At 58.5% G+C, this 21,465-nt stretch overlaps 1 protein-coding gene across 1 annotated transcript in view; it reads left to right on the top strand.

Annotated features, from left to right (window-relative positions):
* Positions 1 to 21,465, top strand: part of FAM193A (family with sequence similarity 193 member A) — a 61,977-nt gene that overhangs the window by 37,510 nt on the left and 3,002 nt on the right. The window contains exons 12-19 of the mRNA XM_040966468.1: positions 123 to 374; positions 7,256 to 7,454; positions 8,653 to 8,910; positions 10,024 to 10,303; positions 11,327 to 11,510; positions 12,087 to 12,317; positions 14,311 to 15,154; positions 20,850 to 20,931. Of these exons, the coding sequence (XP_040822402.1) occupies positions 123 to 374; positions 7,256 to 7,454; positions 8,653 to 8,910; positions 10,024 to 10,303; positions 11,327 to 11,510; positions 12,087 to 12,317; positions 14,311 to 15,154; positions 20,850 to 20,931 (2,330 nt within the window). The remainder of the gene's footprint in view (positions 1 to 122; positions 375 to 7,255; positions 7,455 to 8,652; positions 8,911 to 10,023; positions 10,304 to 11,326; positions 11,511 to 12,086; positions 12,318 to 14,310; positions 15,155 to 20,849; positions 20,932 to 21,465) is intronic.

Genomic DNA, 21,465 nt, shown 5'->3' on the forward strand with positions numbered 1-21,465 from the left:
CGGGGCTTTGGGGTCCCCTTGCTTAGCTCAGAGGGCCCCGTCCCCACACCTTTGCCTCTGCTTTGTAACTGCCCAGCAACAGCCACATTTGACTCATGTTGTTGCCTTGTCCTTTCTCTTAGGCTGAGCAAGCTGCAAACACCTGTGAATGCCATGTTTGTAAACAGGAAGCTTCTGGCCTGCCAGCATCAGCCATGACTGCTGGAGCCCTCCCTCCTGGCCATCAGTTCCTGAGCCCAGAGAAGCCTGCCCACCCTGCCTTGCACCTGTACCCCCATATCCACGGACATGTGCCTCTGCACACCATGCCGCACCTGCCTCGCCCACTCATCCATCCCACCTTGTACGCAGCGCCCCCCTTCACACACAGTAAGGTAAGCGGGACAAGTTGCGGCCCTGCAGGTGTGCATGGCTGGACAAGCAGCAGTCTAAGTGGGCAATGTGTTTGGGTAATGCTCTCACTGCTCTGGTGGTCTGCAAATGCTGGTCATCGTTATAGTCTCTGACGCCTGTGTTATTCCAAGCTTTTATAGTTGTACAAGCAATCAGGAAGGTCATGGCTGAGACATTCAGAATTAGCTAGAACACAGAAAGCTGACAGGTCGGACTCAGGTCACCTGCTCACAGCCTTCTGCGGTGTTGCTGTGAGTTAGTGTGAGTCCTCTCTGCTGGCTGGGCTGCCCAGGGTCTGCATCAGTCATGCCTCCTCAGCAGGGAAAAGCCTCGAGGAAGAAGCTGAGAAAAAGGCCTCAGAAGGTGACACGGCCCTGCAGGTGGCGGTTGGGGGGCTCAGAGCACCTGCGGGAAGGCAGGGGGCTGTAGAGCTGGCTGGCGTCTGCGCATTGCTTCTTGAGAAGGCAGTGCTTATATATTGTGTCTTGGATTTTGCAATGAAATTTTTAGGTTGATTTTGTTCTTTGTACCTTAGGCAGTGTTTCCTCTCTAAGTATTATGGTGTAATGGATTGCTTTGTTAAACAAAGTGTTATTATTTGTGGCAGAGCAGCAGAGAAGGGATGCAAGAAAGCAGTGGCCTGCATCTGCTTGCTGCTTCACTCCCCGAATTGTCCACACTGCAGCCGGAGCCAGGGGATGAACCCAGTGTCCTCTCTCGGGCCAGGGCCCAGCACTTGGGCCATCTGCCGCTGCCAGGCACATTAGAGGGAGCAGCCAGGACTCTGCGTGTGCTGTATCTCCCTCTCTGTCACTCTGCCTTTCAAGCAAATGACTTCTGAAATGAGTTCTTGACAGCCCCCCAAGTTAGTGTTTAACCTTGCTAGGTTGAGTATCTCCCTCAACGTTTGCTGCTATGCTGCTATCCTGAAGTCGGCTCTGTTTGGTTTTTCTCTGGATGCATGTGGAGGTTAGGCAGCGTCCACTCCCTGGGGTCACCTGAACAGGCTCTTACTAGTCTTGAAAGGCCTTGGGACCTTGTGCCACATGAATCTTCCCAAGAATTAGTTACTAAGCACATTCAACTAGGGTAATAAAGTTAATTGTCCCAGAACTCAGTGGGCCGCCAGGCAGTTTGGGGTGAGGCCTGGAGAGCCCATCTCCATTGAGGATGGGTGCTTTGTCTTCTGTTGCTTTAATTCGTCATCAGGAGGGAGAAGCTGACGCGATACAGACCTCAAGACCTCAGGGAGAGGGCCTGTGGCGATCAGGAGCTTCTGACTGAGCCATGTGGCTGTTCACCTCAGGACTGTTCTTGGACTGATTTAAAATACCTCAGTTGGAAGCCATTCTGACTTGTGAAAAACAAAATCCAGTGGAAAAATATTTCCCTTGTTCCTGGTATGAAAACACTTGTTCCTTTATGCAAGCTTGCCAACATGCCTTGCTCTGTGTTGCTTGAACTTGACTCAGCTGTGTGCAGGGATGCTCTGTACCCAGGTACCTGGGGCATTAGTGACCCCAGAACTGTAGCTGGGAGCACTTTCCAGGGAGCACGTATCACTCCAAGCCAGTTCCTTAGAGGTATCAAGAGGGCTGTTCAGGGGAGGGAGGCAGATGATGGGTGCTGGGGGGTTGGCCAGCTTTGTGCCTCTAGGCCCCAGTCGACCCCCCCTTGGGGTCAGCATTCATTTCTGCTTTGTTAGACCCCTCATTTTAGGTCCTGATAGGTCTCATTCTTGTAATTCGTATTTTGGTCAATGTATGTAAATATTTAGTACCTAAAACGTTGAGGGCGAGTAGTGTGGAAAATTCATTTTCTGAACAAAGCCCGCTAACTTCTTTTTGTAAATGTTTCATGTCAGTGATAGATGTACTTTGAGAGGCGAATTGTCTTCAGCTTCAGAACACTTAGGGACAGACAGAGCAGTCATCTCACGCAGACGCTGAGTGGTTCTTGTTCTGATCAAGCTGTGCCCTCACCTGACGGGGTGCAGATTCTTGAATGTTCCCTGTGATCTTGGAAAGGACGTGTGAGGGGTCTTCAAGGAAGTCATGAACCCCGCGTGGCTGTATCAGCGGCTGTGTACCACGGTCGGCTGCGTTGTTTGTGAACCTGCCATTTGTGGTGGCTCTGTGCACTGCCCTGCTGTGGACGCGGGGTCTGTGGCTGCCCTGCTGTCCCCATCGAGCAGGTGCTGCTCGGGCTGTACGTCTCTTAAGAGCTGGATTGCTTCTTGCAGATTCGTTGTTTTGTTATTAAGATGTAAAGAAGTCAGATATACAGAGAGGAGAGAAAGATTTTCCATCCACTGATTCACTGCATCCGCTGGCCGCAACAGTTAGAACTGCGCCGATCCAAAGCCAGGAGCCAGGAACTTCTTCCAGGTGTCCCACACAGGTGCAGGGTTCCAAGGCTCTGGGCCGTCCTCCACTGCTTTCCCAGGCCACAGGCAGGGAGCTGGACGGGAAGTGGAGCTGCCGGGACATGAAGTGTACGGGATCCTGGTGGATGCAGGGCCAGGACCTTAGCCACTGGGCTCCTGTGCCAGGCTGCTCCTTGCTGCGTCTGACATTGCCGTCCATTGTTTTACGTTGTGTTGTGCGTGTTTGGTCTTGGATCACCGTGAGGTGCCAATTTCTGGTCTGACACCATTTCTAGCCAGCCTGGCTTCTTTCCCATGAGGTTAGCATATTTGTCTTGTCAGTCCGTTTGTAGTCAAGTCCCCATCCCTCAGCCCGGAGTTAGACATTCCCAGCAGGCAGCTGTCGCCGGCCACTCCCGACACGGAGCTTCCTAAAGCAAACTGTGCTGGCAGCTTTCCCTCTGGGTGATTTGTCTTCAGGTCCATCCAGGTCACGACCATTGCAGAACTCCAGTCCTTGGGGCTTGCGGACGATCCATTGTGGCTCTGCCACATTTTTCTTTATTGTTCACGCAGTGGGGAGCTCCTGGCGTGTGTCTAGTGCTGTGCTGAGTAACTGCTTGCACGAGCCGGGACTGCAGGCCGGCCTTGACTCGGTGCTCCAGAGCCCGTGGAGTCCCGCAGCAACCCTGTTTGTCAGCGTTTGGGAACAGCTGCCTCGGCCTTGTGTTTCTGCTGGCGGCCGACGTGGGTGACACTGGGCACGCCGTGCTGGTGTTGGTGATGCCCGAGTGTCCCGGAGAGTTCCCCTGCGCGTCTCCTCTGTAAAGAACCAGCTCTTGAATGCTCCTCCCCGTTTCTAACTCAGCTTGTTCCTATGCTTTAGAAATTCTCTATATTCTGGATATTACGGCCTTAACACATACATGATTTCTGAATATTTTTTCCCATTCTGGGGGCTGATGCTGCTGTTTTATTCTGCCAAAGTGATACGTTTTGAAGTACAACATTGAAAAATTTCCATAAAGTTCAGTTTCTTTACTACTTTATGTTTTGTTGTCTGGGCCTTTTGTGTCACACAGAAAAAAATCACAGCCACGGACCCAGCATGTTAGCCTAGTTGCTAAATCCGTGCCTTGCATGCACCAGAATCACATATGGGCATAATTCATGTCCCAGCGGCTCCACTTCCCGTCCAGCTCCCTGCCTGTGGCCTGGGAAAGCAGTCGAGGACGGCCCAAAGCCTTGGGACCCTGCACCCATATGGGAGACCCGGAAGAAGCTCCTGGCTTCAGATGGGCTCAGCTCCAGCCATTGTGGTCACTTGGGAAGTGAGCCATTGGACAGAAGATCTTCCTCTCTGTCTCTCCTCCTCTCTGTATATCTGCCTTTCCAATAAAAATAAATAAATGTGTTTTTTAAAAAAAGACCATGAGGGGGAATGTCCAGCTCTCCCCAGAGGCTGCAGGAGCCTGAGTTGTTCAAGGGTCAGATTCTGCTTCCGTGGTGGCCACTGGCAGGGGTGGTCGCATTGGGCACAGAGCAGCTCAGAGCCAGGCCCTGCGGGGTGCGGTGTGGCCTCCCCTGCAGGAAGCATTCGTGTGCTCATAGTCCCCTTGGCATGAACGAAGCTGCCAGACAGATCCCCGTCTGTGCTCATATCAGAGCCGTTGTGCTGTCAGTGTCGTGAGGCGGCTCCAGCGGTCGCCACGGGCAGTGCTGGTGTTGAGTCCCTCGCCCTGGCGCTCTGGGTTGGTAATGGATGTGAATGTTGGTGTTGGGCCATTTCAGGTATGGGCTTGGTGTGTTCCTTGCGCACTCTCCTCGGTATGGCGTCTCGCACACGTTTCTCCGGCCTGGGCTGGCGCATATCTCGTTCCTTGCTCCGTGAAGGCATTGTTGCCATTCTGAGACAGGCGGAGAGCTCCCTTCCACCGACTCAGTACCCAGACAGACGCCCACCGAGAACCGGGCGCCCAGTTCAGGTCTCCTGCAGAGGGTGGACGAGCCAGTGTCGCTTCCCCAGGCCCTGTGTCAGCAGGGAGCTTCCCGTGGGGGCCGGAGCAGCACTGCGCTCAGGGGCTCAGTGTGCCGTGCCCAGTGTGGGCCCTGTGTCCTGTGACAGTGTAATCGCTTCTTTTGTCCCAGGGTGTAAGATGCTCTGAAGTTTCGTGTGAGAAGAGCGAAGCCATTGCTGTGGTCTGATGGCTTGACGCTTGGAGTGTATGCCTGAGCTGCTGGCGCACCCACCAAGGCCTGGTCCAGAAAGGACCCAGAGCCCAGATGCGGATTTTCTTCTGAAGACTGTTAAGCTCGAGGGGTCAGTAGGCAACTTGTGTAAAAATGACAGTGAAAAGCTGTTCCTCCTTCCTTTCGTCTCTGCACTGCTGGGCTTCAGAGAGCAGAGCGAGCAGCGTCGTCACCCCGCTCCCTCTCTGCAGAGTCTGCTCTGCCTGCATTTATTGGACACCCAGTATGTGCCAGGCTCTGTGCCACCCCAAAGGAAAGGCAAAGGTGGCCCATCCTCATCCCTGTGCCATGATGTGCCCGTAGGTGCAGACGCAAGCCAGGGCTGAGGCTCATGAAGAAGTTGCAAGAGCTTTCTGAACACGTGCTGGCTCCCTGCCGGACTGTGGAGCACCCAGCCTCCCAGCGTGGCCAGGGAGGGCGTGCAGGGCGAGCTCCCCGCCGGACTGTGGAGCACCCAGCCTCCCAGCGTGGCCAGGGAGGACGAGCAGGGCGAGCTCCCCGCCGGACTGTGGAGCACCCAGCCTCCCAGCGTGGCCAGGGAGGACGAGCAGGGCGAGCAGGGCGTGCAGGGCGAGCAGGGCGTGCAGGGCGTGCAGGGTGAGTTCCCTGCCAGGAGGCCCCCTGAGCAGCATCCTGTCGTTAGAGCTAGTCTGCTGTGCGCAGCTCTGGAAGTATTTTCTTGGGTTGTCGGCTCCCCTGCCAGAATCGCTAGTTGAGACCCACTGCTTTCCCCTCCCGCTGCCCACTGTCTGCCTGAGTCAGCTGGTAGGATTTGGTGAGTGGTTCCTGTCCTAGGAAGTGCCGATGCTCCAGGGCCTGGCGGTGTGGAGGCGATTGGAGCACTGCAGGTGGGTGATTGCCTGAGGTCACACAGCTGGTCCGAAGGAGGCAGACAGGGATCGGACCGCAGACCCAGCTCCAGCACCTGTCTACACTCGTGCTGGAGCCGGGGCACAGTGCTGAGCGAGCTGTTCTGTAGTCGTAGGTCTCCTTGCATCTGCATTGCCATCCCTCCCACCCCTGACTAACTGCCCCAGTATCCTCTTCCCCTCCAGCTTGTCCTGCTGCCATGGCTTGTCCTCCTAGAAACCAAAATCTTCACTCTCACCTCGAATTATCCACGGCTCCCAGGCCCCTCAGGGCGTAAGTGGCACACAGTAGCTGCCCTGTTGGAACCTGCTGGGCACCCCGTGCTCTAGCACCCTGCTGTCCTCCATGGGCACCCGCGGGCCCACCCATCGCCTGATCTGGGAGTCTTTCCTGAACTTGTGTGGGACTCATGGATCACTGTCATCTCAGGATGCATCACCAGGTGTCCTCTCACCTGCCTGTGGGTGACACAGGCCGGAACAGGAGGGCAGGACCCCTCACCCCTCCCCAGCTCAAGAAGACAACATGACCTGGGGCACGGCAGACAGTAAGCCCAGAGACGACACGGGAGTCTTGATGTGTGCTATGGAGAAGCAAGCAGGAAAAGTGTGGGTCTCTGTGTGTCTGCAGGGAAGGCTCAGGTCGGGTGTCGGTGGGAAGCACAGGCTTTGGTCAGGAGCTGCAGGAAGAGTGCGAGTGAGTGAGCTAATGAGCAGAGGTTAGGATCTTCTAGAACACGGGCATGAGCGTCTTGGGAATTTGGACACCTGGGGGCTCGTGGAGCAGGACAGAAGGTCGGCCCCCGTTCCTCGGATCCGTAGGGCCGTGTCCAAGCCTTGGACTGCGAAGCACGGCGCAAGTCCTGCATTCTGAATAGAAACGCTCCCTGAGTGAGGAGAGGGCCCGCCAAGGGACAAGGAGCCTTGGAGCTCATGGCCAGAGCCTGAGGAAGGCTGCCCGGGCCCTGCCCCGTTCCTGCTGACACCTGTGTAATGGCTCAGCATCACGGCCCCCTCGTGCTTGAGACTGGACGTTGCCCTTTGCCCAGGAGCCAGGGGGTCAGTCTGAGGTTTTCTCATTTTCATCAACGATTCCCAAGGCGACTTATTAGCAGCAGGAAAGATGCCAGGGGAGCGAGCGTATGCCTTAGGAACAGCCGTGATGTGTAACAGCCACGTTTGGAGATAAGAGAGGGTCGTTGGGACATACGCAGTCCCCTCTGGTGGCGATCTGACCTGCAGTGTCCAGCCGAACCGTTCCAGGAGCGCTCGGTGAGGAGTGCCCGGGCCAGCCCCTCCCGCCTGTCTGCTTGCACTTGAACGACGTAGCTCCGCAGAGTATGAATTCTGATTTGTGATTAGAGATTTCTTTTTGTAGGCTTTACCGCCAGCACCTGTTCAGAATCACACAAATAACCCTCAGGTATTCAGTGCATCTCTTCAAGACCACATTTACCCGAGCCGTTTTGGGACTGCTCCGGAGTGGAATAGTTCTAAAATGATAAGTCTTTGGGGATCAGAAGTGATGAATGATAAGAACTGGAACCCTGGCGCTTTCTTGCCAGATACAATTTCTGGTAAGGAATTTGTTAAAACTTTGTTCAAGTTTCAGCTAATCGATCCCAGCTGAATGGATTGACATTGTTGCAGCCTCCTGCAGAATCTGTGCTAAGCTCTGCCAGCTGCTGCTCCCTCGGCCTCCTGGGGTGCCAGGGCCTGTGCCCCCATGCCTGCTGTGCAGCAAGGCCCCGCCGAGGCTGCGGGTGGGCGTCAGCAGCCGGTGAGCACTGCTCGAGGCCACCGGACCCCAGCCCGGGCCAAGTCTGTCTTACATCTGTGATTCTGTACTGAGCCTCGGTGGGGGCAGGCCCTAACACGCTCCTTCCTTCCTATTGCCAAGGCTGTGCTGTCCCTTGAGCTCAAGGTTGGGGACACTGAGGAGGGGTCGCTGCCAGCACCTTGTGTCTGCCTGTAGCCAGGAGTTCCTGGCGCCTCCCCAGCCCTTGCTCAGAACAGCAAGCCAGGTGTGACATCCTGGTCTTCGCTCGGAAAGGATTCTAGCTGTGTGACCTTAGGCAAGCACGTAGCCTCTCTGAGCCCCAGGTCTTCATCTGTAGGGTGAGTGAGTGGAAGCACCGACCTCAGACAGTAGTGTGAAGGCGTTAAGTGGTTTTGGAAAGCGCCTGGCACAGGGACTGGCACATAGTAGGTGCTCAATAAAGGGGAGCCCTCCTCCAGCAGCCGTCCCAGAGGAACCCTCCTCCAGCATCCATCCCAGGGGAGCCCCCCTCCAGCACCGTCCCATGGGAGCCCCCCTCCAGCAGCCAGCCCAAGGGAGCCCCCCTCCAGAGCCAACCCAGGGGATCCCCTCCTCCAGCAGCCAGCCCAGGGGAGCCCCTTACTGTGCAGCCAACCCAGGGGATCCCCCTCCAGCAGCCAGCCCAGGGGAGCCCCCCTCCAGCAGCCAGCCCAGGGGAGCCCCCCTCCAGAGCCAACCCAGGGGATTCCCCCCTCCAGAGCCAGCCCAGGAGAGCCCCCCTCCAGCAGCCAACCCAGGGGAGCCCCCCTCCAGCCAGCCCAGGGGATCCCACCTACAGCAGCCGCCAAGGGGAGCCCCTTACTGTGCAGCCAGCTCAAGGGAGACCCCCTCCAGCAGCCAGCCCAGGGGAGCCCCCCTCCAGCAGCCGGCTGTATCCAGTGTTGTCCACAGCATGCCCCTTACTGTGCAGCCAAGTGTCATTTCTTTTCTAACCTCGATTCTCCTGTTCTCTGAAGGGGGGGACGTGTCAGGACCAGCACTCTCAGAGACTCGGGCTGAAGCCCTCCCACCTCCATCTAACAGCGAGGATAGTAAAGAAAGGAAAAATGCAGCGAAGAAGAAGTGTCTGTATAATTTCCAAGATGCTTTCCTAGAAGCAGACAAGGTCGTGATGGCCACCTCATCAGCCACATCCTCTGTGTCATGCACGGCCACCACGGTGCAGTCGAGCAACAGCCAGTTCAAGGTGTCGTCCAAGAGACCACCTTCCCTAGGTAAGGCCCGTGCTCCTCCGCCAAGCCTCACCAGAGTGGGCGGATGTCCAGAGGTGCTCCCTACCACACAGAGGCCGAGCAGCCCCACTGGGCCCTGCGTTTGCGCGAGGCCTAGGGGCTAGCCCTCAGGGAGTGTGGTGGCCGTCACTGCAAGAGCAGGATTGACAGGGATGCCCGAGCAAGGGGCTCGGCTGGGGGCGGACGCGCGCGCGCTGCTGCTGGAGCGGAGGAAGGGGAGGTCGAGGCTGCAGTGGGAGTGCTGGGTCGGGTCAGTGTCCCTGGAAATGCCTGCAGCACGGGCTGGCCGCTGGGCAAGTGCAGCACCCGGGGGCAGCGGGCAGGCAGCCCCAAACTGGCCCGAGCACAGGCCTGCCACATGGCACCTGAGGCTCAGGAGAGTCTGTGGCACTGGCAGGATTCGGACCCACGGCTTTCACCCAAGTCCCGTGAGACAGGGTGAGTCAGGTGGGTGGCCTCAGGCAGTGTTGCTCTCGCCAAAAAGAAAAAAAGAAAAGGTGGAGTCGAAGCTGGGCTTGCAGAGAAGCTGAGGGGCACAGGGAAGCCGCAGCACACCAGGGTGCGTTCCGTGGCTGTCGGCGCGGTCCACATGAATCCCGGTGCGGTCCACATGAATCCCGGTGCGGTCCACATGAATCCCGGTGCTTGTGCCGCCCCGGCTCCCACCCCGCTCCCACCCCGCTCCCACCCCGGCTCCCACCCCGCTCCCACCCCGGCTCCCACCCCGGCTCCCACCCCGCTCCCACCCCGGCTCCCACCCCGCTCCCACCCCGCTCCCACCCCGGCTCCCACCCCGGCTCCCACCTCGGCTCCCACCCCGGCTCCAACCCCGCTCCCACCCCGCTCCCACCCCGGCTCCCACCCCGCTCCCACCCCGGCTCCCACCCCGCTCCCACCCCGGCTCCCACTGCGGCGTCAGGGAGGAGTGCGTGTGGGGAGCGGAGTCTGAGGCCCAGGATGGGTCACGGGCTTTGTGTGATTTGCTGCAGGTTTCACCATTTTCCTACCAAAGAGATGCTAGCAAAGTATAATTCAGGGAAGCATGAATGTGTGCCTTTGCTCAGCTGCAGGGTGACTCTGTGTCTCTCGATTCAGGTGACGTCTTTCACGGCATCAACAAGGAGGGCCCCCGGCCCCTGGCCCCGGCCGCACCCAGGAGCAGCCCCACAGGCGTGGCGCCGCTGCCCGCCCTCGCACCCGCTGCCCTCACACCTGCCTCCGCACCTCATCTTGCCAACCTCACAGCCCCATCATTTCCCAAAACCGCTACCACAGCCCCTGGATTTACAGACACACGCAAGAGCTTCTGCCCTCCTGTGGCCCCCCCGGCCCCCCCCACAGACGGCTCCGTCAGCGCCCCTCCCAGTGTCTGCAGGTGAGTCCCTGAGGCCTGGGCAGACTGGAGGTGGGGACCAAGCCATTCAGCTGGCTGCCTGGGCCCTGGCACGTCCCACAGAGGCCAGCACAGGCTGTGGTCCCCTGGCCTGTGGCCCAGCAGGCACCAGGCTCTCTCCCTGCACCCCGCCTCACCCCCATTGTATTTGAAAGGCAAGGACAGGGATGAGCGCCGGAGAAAGAGCGGTCGTCTGCAGGCTCACACTCCGGAGCCCACGACAGCTGGGGCCGGACCACAGTGAAGTCAGGAGCCCAGGGCAGCGGCCAGGTGCTTGGGCTGCCTCATGCACTGTGCCGTAGCAGGGAGCTGGGCTCCGAACCTGACAACTGAGGCACCCCGGGCAGGGTGCCGCGGGGGCTTGAGTAGAATCAGAAGAAAAATTGTGAAGATGTATTTTATTTTGGGAGGTGCAGGGTAGCACTGGTGCAGCTGGAAGATCTTTCTCTGGCATTCTGCCTTTCTAGTGTGTGTGTGTGTGTGAATTGTGTGTGTGTGTGCGAGAGAAATTGTGAGGGAGAGAATGTGTGTGAGAGAGAATGTGTGTTTGTGTGTGTAGGTCGGCTGGCCAGCTCTGTGTGTGAGAGTGTGTGTGAGAGATTGTTTGTGAGAGAGAATGTGTGTAAGAGTGTGAGAATGTATGTGAGTGTGTGTGTGTGTGTGTGTGTGTGTGTGTGTGTGTGTAGATCTGGCCAGCTGTGTGTATGTGTATTTCTTTTCATTTTGTGACAGTTTCATAGGCTCTGGGATTCCCCTGCCCCTCCCCCCGTGGTGGATCCTCCCCCTTATTGCAGTATTACAGATCAAATCCAGTCATGATTCTTTCATTGCAAGCATGTACCATGCAGAGTCAGCATCCTGATGTCCAGATAAATTCAGCAGTTTCTTGGGGAGCGTGTATTTTTTTTTAATAAGATGGGCCATGCAGAGGGGGTCATGGGGAGTGGTGTGGGGTGGCGCCCGCAGCGGCAGCTGCAGCTTAACAGCCCGTGTGTGGTTCCACAGCGACCCCGACTGTGAAGGGCACCGCTGTGAGAACGGCGTCTACGACCCGCAGCAGGACGAGGGGGACGAGAGCGGGGACGAGGACAGCTGCTCCGAGCACAGCTCCGGCACCTCCACCTCCACCAACCAGAAGGACGGCAAGTACTGTGACTGCTGCTACTGCGAGTTCTTCGGGCACGGCGGGGTGAGTGCGTGGGCGCAGGCCGGCGGCGGTGTGCCCGTCTGACTCGTGCCTGCCCGGTAGTTCAGCTCTCGGGCTAGTGGCTGCGTTCTCGTGGTGCTTTAAATATTCAGAGAAGCTGAGGGGACCTGCCGCACATCGGCAGTAGGAAGCTGTGGGTTGTGACAGGTGCCTGTGCTGGCACGTTCTGTGCCGTGGAGCTGTCTCACTGGGTGTCTGTGGAGCAAGGACTGTCACTCGGGCTCTGGGGCTGGTTGGACATTCCTCCGACACCCACGTGGGTCGGGGCCGGCAGAGTTGATGGCATCCACGGGCTCCTAGCGCGTGGAGACGCCCTGTGCTGGGTGAGACGCGGGCGCCTCAGAAGTGCGACTGCTTCTCTTCTGTTTGAAACTCCGTCTGTTACAGACTTACCTAGATTTTGTTTTACCAGTAAGGTAGAGTGTAAAGGGCAGGTGCCAAGATGGATATAAATTGTTGTGTCGTGTGTTTCTCTTATCTCCTTATTTTTCTTTGTGCAACGTGTCTGCAGATTGTCTGCAGTCTGCCACATGACAGTTGTGTCCCGTCTTTCCTCAGCCTCCTGCCGCGCCCACAAGTAGGAACTATGCAGAGATGAGAGAGAAGCTTCGTTTGCGGCTTACCAAGAGGAAAGAAGAGCAGCCTAAGAAAACGGACCAGGGCTCGGAGAGGGAGAGCGTGGTGGACCACCGCAGGGTGGAGGACCTGCTGCAGTTCATCAACAGCTCGGAGACCAAGCCTGTGAGCAGCACGCGGGCCGCCAAGCGTGCCCGGCACAAGCAGAGAAAGGCAGGTGCTGCTCTCCGGGGCTGGGCGCGCCTGTGCTGCTCCCCAGCCCATCCAGCCTGGCCAGGCTCCCTCTGCATCTCCTCTGGTGGGATTCATGGCTCTCACAGCCTCCTCACTCCCCGGCCTCAGGGGAGCGGGGACAAAGAGACCTGGGGTGTAGACCCAGTGAGCTGGGCAGGTGCCTGCGGTGAAGTCACGTGACTTTGAGCTGCAGCACGGCAGCAGACCTGTGGCCCCACCAGTGGTGGTCTTGGAGGCGAGCCTGTTGTCCTGTCTTGTGTAGACATGAAGCAGACCTGCTGTGGTCTGCTGGTCCTCCCAGGCAGCCTCCTGCACAGGCCCTGTCCTGGAGCGACTCCCCCCTCCTCCTGGCTGGCCTCCCTAAGGCTGTCAGAGTCCCAGACCTCAGCCAGCAGGTGCGGGCCGCACGCGGTCAGTGGTGATAGGCACGAGTGATCTGGAGCAGGAAGTTGGTGAAGAGGTAAAGAGTAGGATGGTCCCCGAGTGGGCCAGAGTTTGGTGCCTCTGATTCCCGCGCAGGATTAGTCCGCAGGAACCCCATGTGATTTGGGGAGCATGGCTGCACAGACCATCCTCCATCCAGCTGGGAGTCTTCAGGGTGAGCTTGGCCTGCGCCCCCCCTGTGGGGCCACCAAGCCCTGCCAGCTGTGGGAGCCGTGCTTGCAGCCCAGCCGAGGCCCCATGTCTTCAGGCCTCTGGAGCTGCCCTGTGCCAGGCTCCTGCCCTGATCTCCATCTCCACCCTGGGTCATGCTTGCTGCTGACCTAACTGACCCACAGAGCCACTGCACTAGGAGTGCCCAGCACATCTCAGCCCCCGGGCCTGATGCTGCCTTCCTCTGCAACCCACTGCGTGAGGGGGCACCTGCACTCGCAGGCGGAGCCCGTCAGCTGTGGGTGCGTGGCAGCCTCGCATGGCAGACGCTGGGCTGTGGCCTTGCACGGGGCTCCTCCATGAAGGTCTGCTTCTGTACTGAGGGAGAAAGGACCTTAAGTAATTTTTACTCAGTGTGCCAAATTAATTTTTTAGATGTGTTGAATTTTGGCCATTTTCTATTTGAGTGTTTCAAAATGTAAATAAAATTGTTTCTTAAGAATATTGAAAACTGGAGAGAGGGAGCAAGTGCCAGGTCTCGTGGCTGAGATGCAGTCTGCATTCAGTCCCCAGGCCCCTGGAAGTAGCGGCGCAGGCAGCTGGCTCCTGGCCACCCTGCAGAGACCTGGCCGGAGTTCCTGGCTCCTCCTGTCTGCCCATCCCCAGCCATTGTGGGTGTCTGGGAAATGAAGCAGCGAGTGGGGGATCCCTGTGCCCGGGCACCAGCACATAAGTGATATGTAGATGCTGTTGGGGCCAGAAGGCACTGCTGCCCTGGGCACAGCTGCCCCACACCCACATCGTCCCTGGGTCTGACCCAGCAGGTGCCAGTGGGCCTCCCCTGGCTGCTCTGGGCTAGAGGTCACCTTTGATTAGTTGGAAGGAAGTTTCTCTTTGCGCCCTGGCAGCGCGTGTCCACGTTACAGTGCAGTCCTCACCCAGCGCACGCGAGACGTTCCGGTCAAGCTGGGCCGCTGAGTCAGCTGTGTTTTACCTCCTGTGCAGCATCAAGTGCTTCAGAAAGTCATGCGTCCTTTTACACTAGTGAGAATGTTACCGCTTTTGTCTCCTTGCAGAACAGGCCAACACCAAGGTCCTTAGTCCCCGTTCTTGGCTGTCCCTCGTGTGGAAAAGCCTGCACACTACAGGCTGCAGCCTTCAGTCCGCAGGGCCAGCCTGACCGTGTCACACGCCTGGGGAAGCCAGCTGCCTCTTAGCAGCGCCCCCGCTAGGGTGGCAGTGTGCACACTGGCGGCCACGCTGAGTGAGATGGTTGGTGCAGGCGACACGTGCACGTCCCGTTGTAGCTCCTTGGTTGTCGCGTCGTCCTGTGTCGTGCTGAGCGTTCCCTGCGACCCTTTTTCTTTCCTTTTGGCAGCTGGAGGAAAAAGCGCGCTTGGAGGCTGAGGCCAGGGCGCGGGAGCACCTGCACCTCCAAGGAGAGGCACGGCGGCAGGAGGAGGACGAGGAGGAGGAGGAGGAGGAGGAGGAGCACTTCAAGGAGGACTGTCAGCGGCTTCAGGAGCTTCAGAAGCTGCGAGCTGTGAAGAAGAAGAAAGAGCGTCCAAGCAAGGGCTGCCCCAAGTTGGACCTGCTCACTCGGCATCTGCAGACGGCTGCGGGGCCCGTGCCCAGTGCCAACGGCGTCTACAACGGCGTGCCCGAGCCGGCTGAGGAAGCACACAGCAGCTCCCGCTCCCCCTGCAGACACGTGAGCCACACAGAGCCCAGGCTGAGCCCAGGAGCCGACGCGGACACTGTGGACGCCGCTGGCCCCGGGGGGACCTGTGGGCAGCAGCCCGAGCCGCTCTCTTTCTTCCTTGATATGGTGCAGCACCACAAGGAGGGCCACGGCAAGCAGAAACTGAAACCGCCCCCTAAAGCCGGCAGTGAGCCCGTCAGGAAGCCCGGGGAGCCCCCCAAGGCCACGGAGGGACAGCCCAGACCCCGGGCGCAGGCCCAGGCCGAGGCCAAGGCCAGGGTGGCTGACCCCACCCCAGTCACAGAGCAGAAAAAAGAGGAGAGGAAAGTCAACGTCAACAACAACAACAAAAAGCAGCCGAGCCATGCCAAGGAGGAGAAGGTGCCCGCCGGCCCCGAGCCCCCGGCCCCCGGGGAGCCGCAGCAGGCCAGCAGGCTGGCACTGGCCGACTCGCCACAGCCCCGGGGCAAGAGCCGGAAGGGCAGGAAGAAGAAAGGGGAGCGAGCCGGCAGCTCCATCGGTAAGCAGGGGAGGTGGGGAGCACTGACCCCCATGTTTGTGGGTGCCGTTGACCTGTCCCTGCTTGGAGAGCGCACTGGGCAGCAGTGGCCACTTCTCTGTCCTGTTGTTTCAAGGTACCACTGGACTCCCCATGGCGGCACTCATGGTTGAGGTGACCGAGCTCTGGCCTCGACCCTGCGCCTGCAGAGCTCATTTCGGCTCCGCAGTCTGTCCTGCCTTGGAATCTTCTTTCCTAATTGCCTTTTATTAGCAAGGCGGGTCTACAGAGAGAGAAATCTTGGTGCATCTGCTGGTTCATTCCCCCAGTGGTCACAACAGTAGGAGTGAGCCAATCCAAAGCCAGGAGCTTCTTCCAGGTCTCCCACGCGGGGGCAGGTCCTGGCAGCACAGGCTGACATTCATGGCGCCAGCCCTAGACCTGGGTCTGTTCTAGGTAACCTGGGCACGTCCTACAGCTGGCTCTCATGTCTGGATGCGACAGGGCTGTGCATGTGTGCCCGTGTCCTCCAACACAAAGTCCCCAGGGTCCAGGAAAGATGCGTGCCAGGTGCATGATGTTCAAGTGCCGGGTGTGAAGGGCCCGGTGACCCAGCACGCAGGCTCGTCCTCAGGGCAGCCGGTCCTCAGGGTGGGCCAGTACAGCACCAGCATGGCTTTGTGCCTATTGTGCTGTGCTGTTCGGGGAATCGAGCAGGGAAACCACCTGTACGCACGCACGTGACCTGTTCATGTCATCTCTGCTGTTCAAGCTAGTTAGAGTTGAGCGGTCGAGTCCCAGTGGTCCCGCTGTGTCAGGGGTCGACCTGGGGCCTGGTCACGGTGGCGTCTGCTGCATCGCTCTGCAGTCAGCCTGAGGTGCCTCCTCGCTCTTTAGGAAGGATGAACACCCTTTGTTGCTGGTTGTCTTGTTTTAATGTATGTGTTTATTTGAAAGGCCGAGTGGCGGCGAGAGCCAGAGGCCTTCCCTGCCTGGGCTCACTCCCAGGAGCCCTGTGCTGGCCTCGGGCTGAGATGGACTGCGTGGGGGCGCCTTGCACTCTGCCTAGGCCCCAGCACCCACCCGAGCGTCCTGTCTAGCTGTGTTTTGCCTGAAGTGGTTCTGCTGTGTTGTTGGTCATGCGGTCTAGGACTGCTCCATCTGAATTTGACTTAGGAACAGCTGCTTAGTGGGTGTGGTCAGGTTGGTTGTGGTTCCCCAGCTGGTGCTGCCCACTGGGACTCCCAGGTAGGGCCAGAACCAGCGTGAGAGCCCCTCAGACCAGCTCTCCCCCAGGCTGTGCTGATGGGAGCGCGTAACCCCGGCATGCTCAGCACTCTGTCATCCTCAGGTGAGGGCCTGCCCCAGCCCGGAACAGCCCTCTTCAGAGCAGCCCTGGCCCTGAGGACTGCCAGTGGACAGCGAGTTTGCATGGCACGTGCCTGTCTGCCTGTGACCTGCACCCATCTCTCCAGGGTTCCCACAGGGACGCCAGGTCCATGCCAGGGACACCATGTCCGTGCCAGGGGCTCTCGGACCATGCCAGGGGCTCCAGGGGCACCCTCCCGTTCCCTGTGTGGCAGAAGGGGCCAGTTTCTGTCGTGCACCTTGCCTGCTGCTTCCCCTCGTACACTGAGGCCAGCCCTCCGATTGTCGCTCAAGTGTTCAGAATCACTGCACAGCTGTGCACCAGTGAGCGCCTCCTGTTGTCGGCAGCTGCCCAGTGCTCCGTGTGAATACGCTCCACAGGGACTTCCCACACGCCTGTGTCCCAGGCTTGATGCGGGATGCTGTCGGGGACCCCTGTGTTCTTGGGGTTCGGGGTGTGTCTTCATGAAATTAGTACAGGGTCCAGTGCTGTGCCACATTTATGTCCCGGCTGCTCCGCTTCCTATCCAGCTCCCTGCTCTGCCCCTGGGAAAGCACTGAGACGGCTGTGGAGTGCGGGCCGTGGGAGCGGCTGGGGTCGCTCCTAGCTCCTGCCTCGCTTCAGCCTGGCCCAGCGCTGCCTGTTGCGGCCACTGCGGAGTGAAGCAGCACGCTCCACCTTTCTCTCTAACTCTGCTCTTCAAATAAAGAAGTCTCGGAGCACACGCTCAGTGCCCCAGGGGACACTCCACGCACCAGCACCCGGGCACCTCTTTGCCCACAGCCTGGGTGGTCGGGGACCCTGCACCCGTGTGGGAAGCCTTGGAAGGCTCCTGGCTCCTGGCTCTGGATCGGCACAGCTCTGGCCATTGTGGCCACTTGGGGGGTGGCCAAGTGGATGGAGGATCTTCCTCTCTGTCTCTCCTCTCTATAGATGTGACTTTGCAATAAAATAAGTAACAATCTTTTGTTTTAAATTTTTGAAAAGGGTTTCTCTATGGGTGCTCAGTGGACACCCAGCTCTTCTGTCTGTGGCGTCTGGCCCTCCCCGTGCAGCTTTGGTACCAGTAGCCTGGGTTCAGAAGAAAAGGCAGTGACAGCTGCCCTCCCTGGGGTCGCACCTCGTGTGTGCCGTGTGGGAGAGCTGGCGGCTGTGCTGTGGCCAGCCTGTCAGGGACAAATGACAGGGGGCACTGCTGCTCAGTTCCACTCTATTTCTTTTTCTTTCTTTCTTTCTTTTAAGATTTGTTAATTTTGAAAAGTCAGATTTATAGAGAAGGAGAGACAAAGAAAGAAAGATCTTCCATCTGTTGGTTCACTCCGCAATTGGCCATAACGGCCAGAGCTGAGTCGATCTAAAGCCAGGAGCCAGGAGCTTCTACGTGGTCTCCCTTGTGGGTGCAGGGTCCCAAGGCTGTGGGCCGACCTCCACTGCTTTCCCAGGCCACAAGCAGGGAGCTGGATGGGAAGTGGAGCAGCTGGGCACAAACCCTGTCCACGTGGGATCCTGGCAAATGCAAGGTGAGGATTTTAGCCACTAGGCTACCATATTGGGCCCATATTGTATTTTAAGGTAGTAATTTGTTTCATGTTGTTTCTTTTTTAAACTAGGCTTTATTTTTTTTTATTATTTTTCAAATTATTATTGTTTCATGATGCTGCTCCGCAGGAAGCTGCTAAGGCAGCAGTGTCGCCCTCTGTCGCACTGCGCCCCCCGCTGGTGCTTTCGTGTACCTGCAGGGCGATGGGCATTTGGTCTGTAATTTCCATGTTGGTTTTTTGGGGTTTTGTTTGGATTTGGGGGGCTTGTCTTTTCTTCCTTGTACTTAGCTCTGTGAAGGACGGTTTTTAATCTCCAGGTGGCAGAGCCTTTCCTGTTCGTGGCTCCTTTGGTTTTGCGTTTTGATCAGTATTGTTTATGTCTTTCTTCTCAGAGAGGCCACGGCAGCTGGTAGGGCCGCTGCGCATCGTCTTCGTGACTTACGTCTGGGCTCATTTTGTCTGTGAGGGTTTTTATTTGACAAGCAGAGACACAGGAATGAGAGCCCTGCCGTTTGCTGGTTTGCTTCCCGGATGCCTGTGGCCCCAGCACTGCGGCAGCTGGAAGCTGGGAGCATAGAACTGGATCAAGTGTGCCTCACCCGGGCAGGGGCTAGCCCCGACCCTTGACCCCTGCTGTTAGCCAGAAGCCAGGCTGCAGTGGGCGCTGGCCCAGCAGTGCCCTGGCTGGTGACCACGTGACTCTGCTGGTGCCCCCCGCCCCCATGGAGGTGTTGTGTGCACTGCCAGTGAGTTACTGCAGCGCCCGCTTCCCAGCTCCGTGTCGGACAGTGAAGTCCTCCCTCCCCTTTTAAATATTTATTTATTTAAATATTTAAATGTTATTTTTTTATTGGAAAGTCAGATTTACAGAGAGGAAAGACAGAAAGATCTTCCATTTGCTGGTTTACTCCCCAAGTGGCCAACAATTGCCAGAGCTGAGCTGATCCGAAGCCAGGAACCAGGAGCTTCACCTAGGTCTCCCATGCGGATGCAGGGGCCCAAGGCTTTAGACCGTCCTCCACTGCTTTCCCAGGCCACAGGCAGGGAGCTGGATGGGAAGTGGGGCAGCAGGGACACGAACCAGCGTCCATCTGGGATCCTGCAAGGGGATCTGGCCCGTGCAGGGGGAGGATCAGATGCTGAACTGTCTCAAGTCCTCTGCTGGCACTGCCCTCATCTTGGTGCTTCCTGAGCCTTCGCTCAGCATCTGCTCTCCCTGCACTGTAGCCCTGCGTCTGGCTTGTGCTGCCATGGCCGTCCGTGTGCCCCCTGGAGTCCCCGTGGTGCCCCCCGGTGTCCCCGTGGTGCCCCCCGGGTGCTGCCCAGCTCCCAAGCTGCCTGTATTGCTTTGTGTGCCACACGGATGCCGCTTTCTCCCATGGATGTGTTTTCTTTGCTCCTTTTTTCCTGTAAAATTGTTATAGCTGAAAATTTTCCTTACCATCCTAGTTGCAGCCCTGTCTGGTTGCTCTGCCAACCTGCTGTGCCAGTGTTGGGGACTTCTGTGGGGTACCCACTGGGCCTCCGTTCTGCCTTCATCTATAACTGCCCCACCTTTTTCTCTGTGTCCCTCAGCACGGGCAGCACCTCTGGGCGCAGGTGTGTGGTACTTGCCGGGACCGCCCTTGCTCAGGCCATGTGCCATGGGTGACGCAGTCCCGGCCTGAGAGCCCGTGAGTGTGGCCTGCTGCTGAGTGGGCACACTCCGATGCCAGGGGCGATCCTGGGCAGGTCTGTGGGCACATCGTGGTGTTCTTGAGCTTGCTTTTCCACCTGCCACATTGTGGCATATTGCCAGGAGGTGGCCTGGGGGAGGGAGTACAGGGGCCAGCAGCAGGAATGGGGCTCGCAGAGGCCTTGGGCCAGGTGCAAACACAGGGTGGCAGTGTGGGTTAAGACATGCCAGCAACACCATGTGCCTGCTTCGGAGCCAGTTCAAATCCCAGCTGCCCTGCTTCCAGTCCAGCTCCTTGCCAGTGCGCCTGGAAAGGCAGCAGAGTCGGCCAGGTGCTCAGCCCTGCTGTCCGCGCTGGAAATCCTGGTGAAGCTCGTGGCCCTCACTCAGCCTGGACTTTTGTGGCCGTGGTGGCCATCTGGGAGTGAACCAGCAGACAGGAGATGGCTTGCACTGTCCCTTTCTCTGTTGGTCACTCTGCCTTTCCAATAAGAGAAATGTTCCAGAGTAACATAGAAGCTAGACCCGAGGAGCTGGGCGGCAGGTGGTGGACTGTGGCCCTCAGAGCAGACGGGCAGAGCTGTGCACCTCTGGACTTTAGCTCCACCGCTGTGGCCTCAGGCAGGAATCGTGGGGCTGATGGCAAGGAAGAGGAATGGCAAGCAGCTCTGGGTGGCATTTTCTGTGAGCCGACAGACACGAAGACATGTCAGTGGTGTTAGCACAAGTGGGCAGGGGCCATCCCTGTGCACGGATGGGCCTGACCAGCGCCGGGGGGTGCTGCGGGGTCTCAGGCGGAGGGTGACCTACCAAGCCACACTGAGGTCAGGGCAGGGCAAGAAGTCAGCTGAGGCAGGAGTGCAGTTGTTCCTGCCAAGGCTGCATTTCCGACCCCCCTCTGGGCCCTGGGGCAAACCGCCCTGGCAGGGCCGTGCTCACCTGCTGTCATGGCCAGGGCGCCCCTGGGGTTAGCTTCTGCTGGCGCTGTGCCCCAGCACTCTGGGGCTCAGGTGTGGGGTGTGGTCTCCCTCGAGGGGCCCTGGCCCCTGGGCTGCCTTACCTGAGCATAGGAGGTCACGTGAACATGCTGCGGTCATCTGACCTGCCTCCCGTGCTGCTTGCTTCTTACAGATGACGTTTTTCTGCCCAAAGACATCGACCTGGACAGTGTGGAGATGGACGAGACGGAGCGGGAAGTGGAGTACTTCAAAAGGTAACGAGGCGCCGTGGCCGCCCGGCGGCAGCATCTGCAAGGGTCCCTGCCGTGTGCCTGTGTCACAGCAGCCGGCTGCTGTCCTCGCAAGAGCAGGTCACAGGTCTGCCCTGCTTCCGTAGTAGGCTCTTCCAGTGCTGTATTTAATGATGTTCTGTTACGTGAGTCCTGGCAACAAAGGAAACTCTAAGATGGGTTGATTGCATGAAAGGCAGAGCAGTGGAGGGGGAGACGGACGCCCTGGGCGCCGGCAGCAGCCGGGGAGCGCAGCGAGGAGCGCACAGGGAGCCAGGGGTGCCCGGGATGCCGGGTGGCACAGCCGCACAGGACCAGCCCAGTAGCAGTGTGCTTTGTCACACTGCATTGTGTGAGATGCATTTTCGTTCCAGAGAGGAGGAGTGACAGATAATCTCCGTCCGTGGATTCACTCCCCACGTGGCCAGGCCACAGCCGGGAGCCAGGTGCCCCGTGTGGGTGCAGGGTCCCAGGGCTGTGGGCCGCATGGGGAGCTGATCAGACCAGGATTTGAACCAT

This window comes from Ochotona curzoniae, unplaced genomic scaffold (genome assembly GCF_017591425.1).
Source record: "Ochotona curzoniae isolate NIBS_2020 unplaced genomic scaffold, NIBS_Ocur_1.0 scaffold_4505, whole genome shotgun sequence".
Classification (NCBI taxonomy): domain Eukaryota; kingdom Metazoa; phylum Chordata; class Mammalia; order Lagomorpha; family Ochotonidae; genus Ochotona; species Ochotona curzoniae.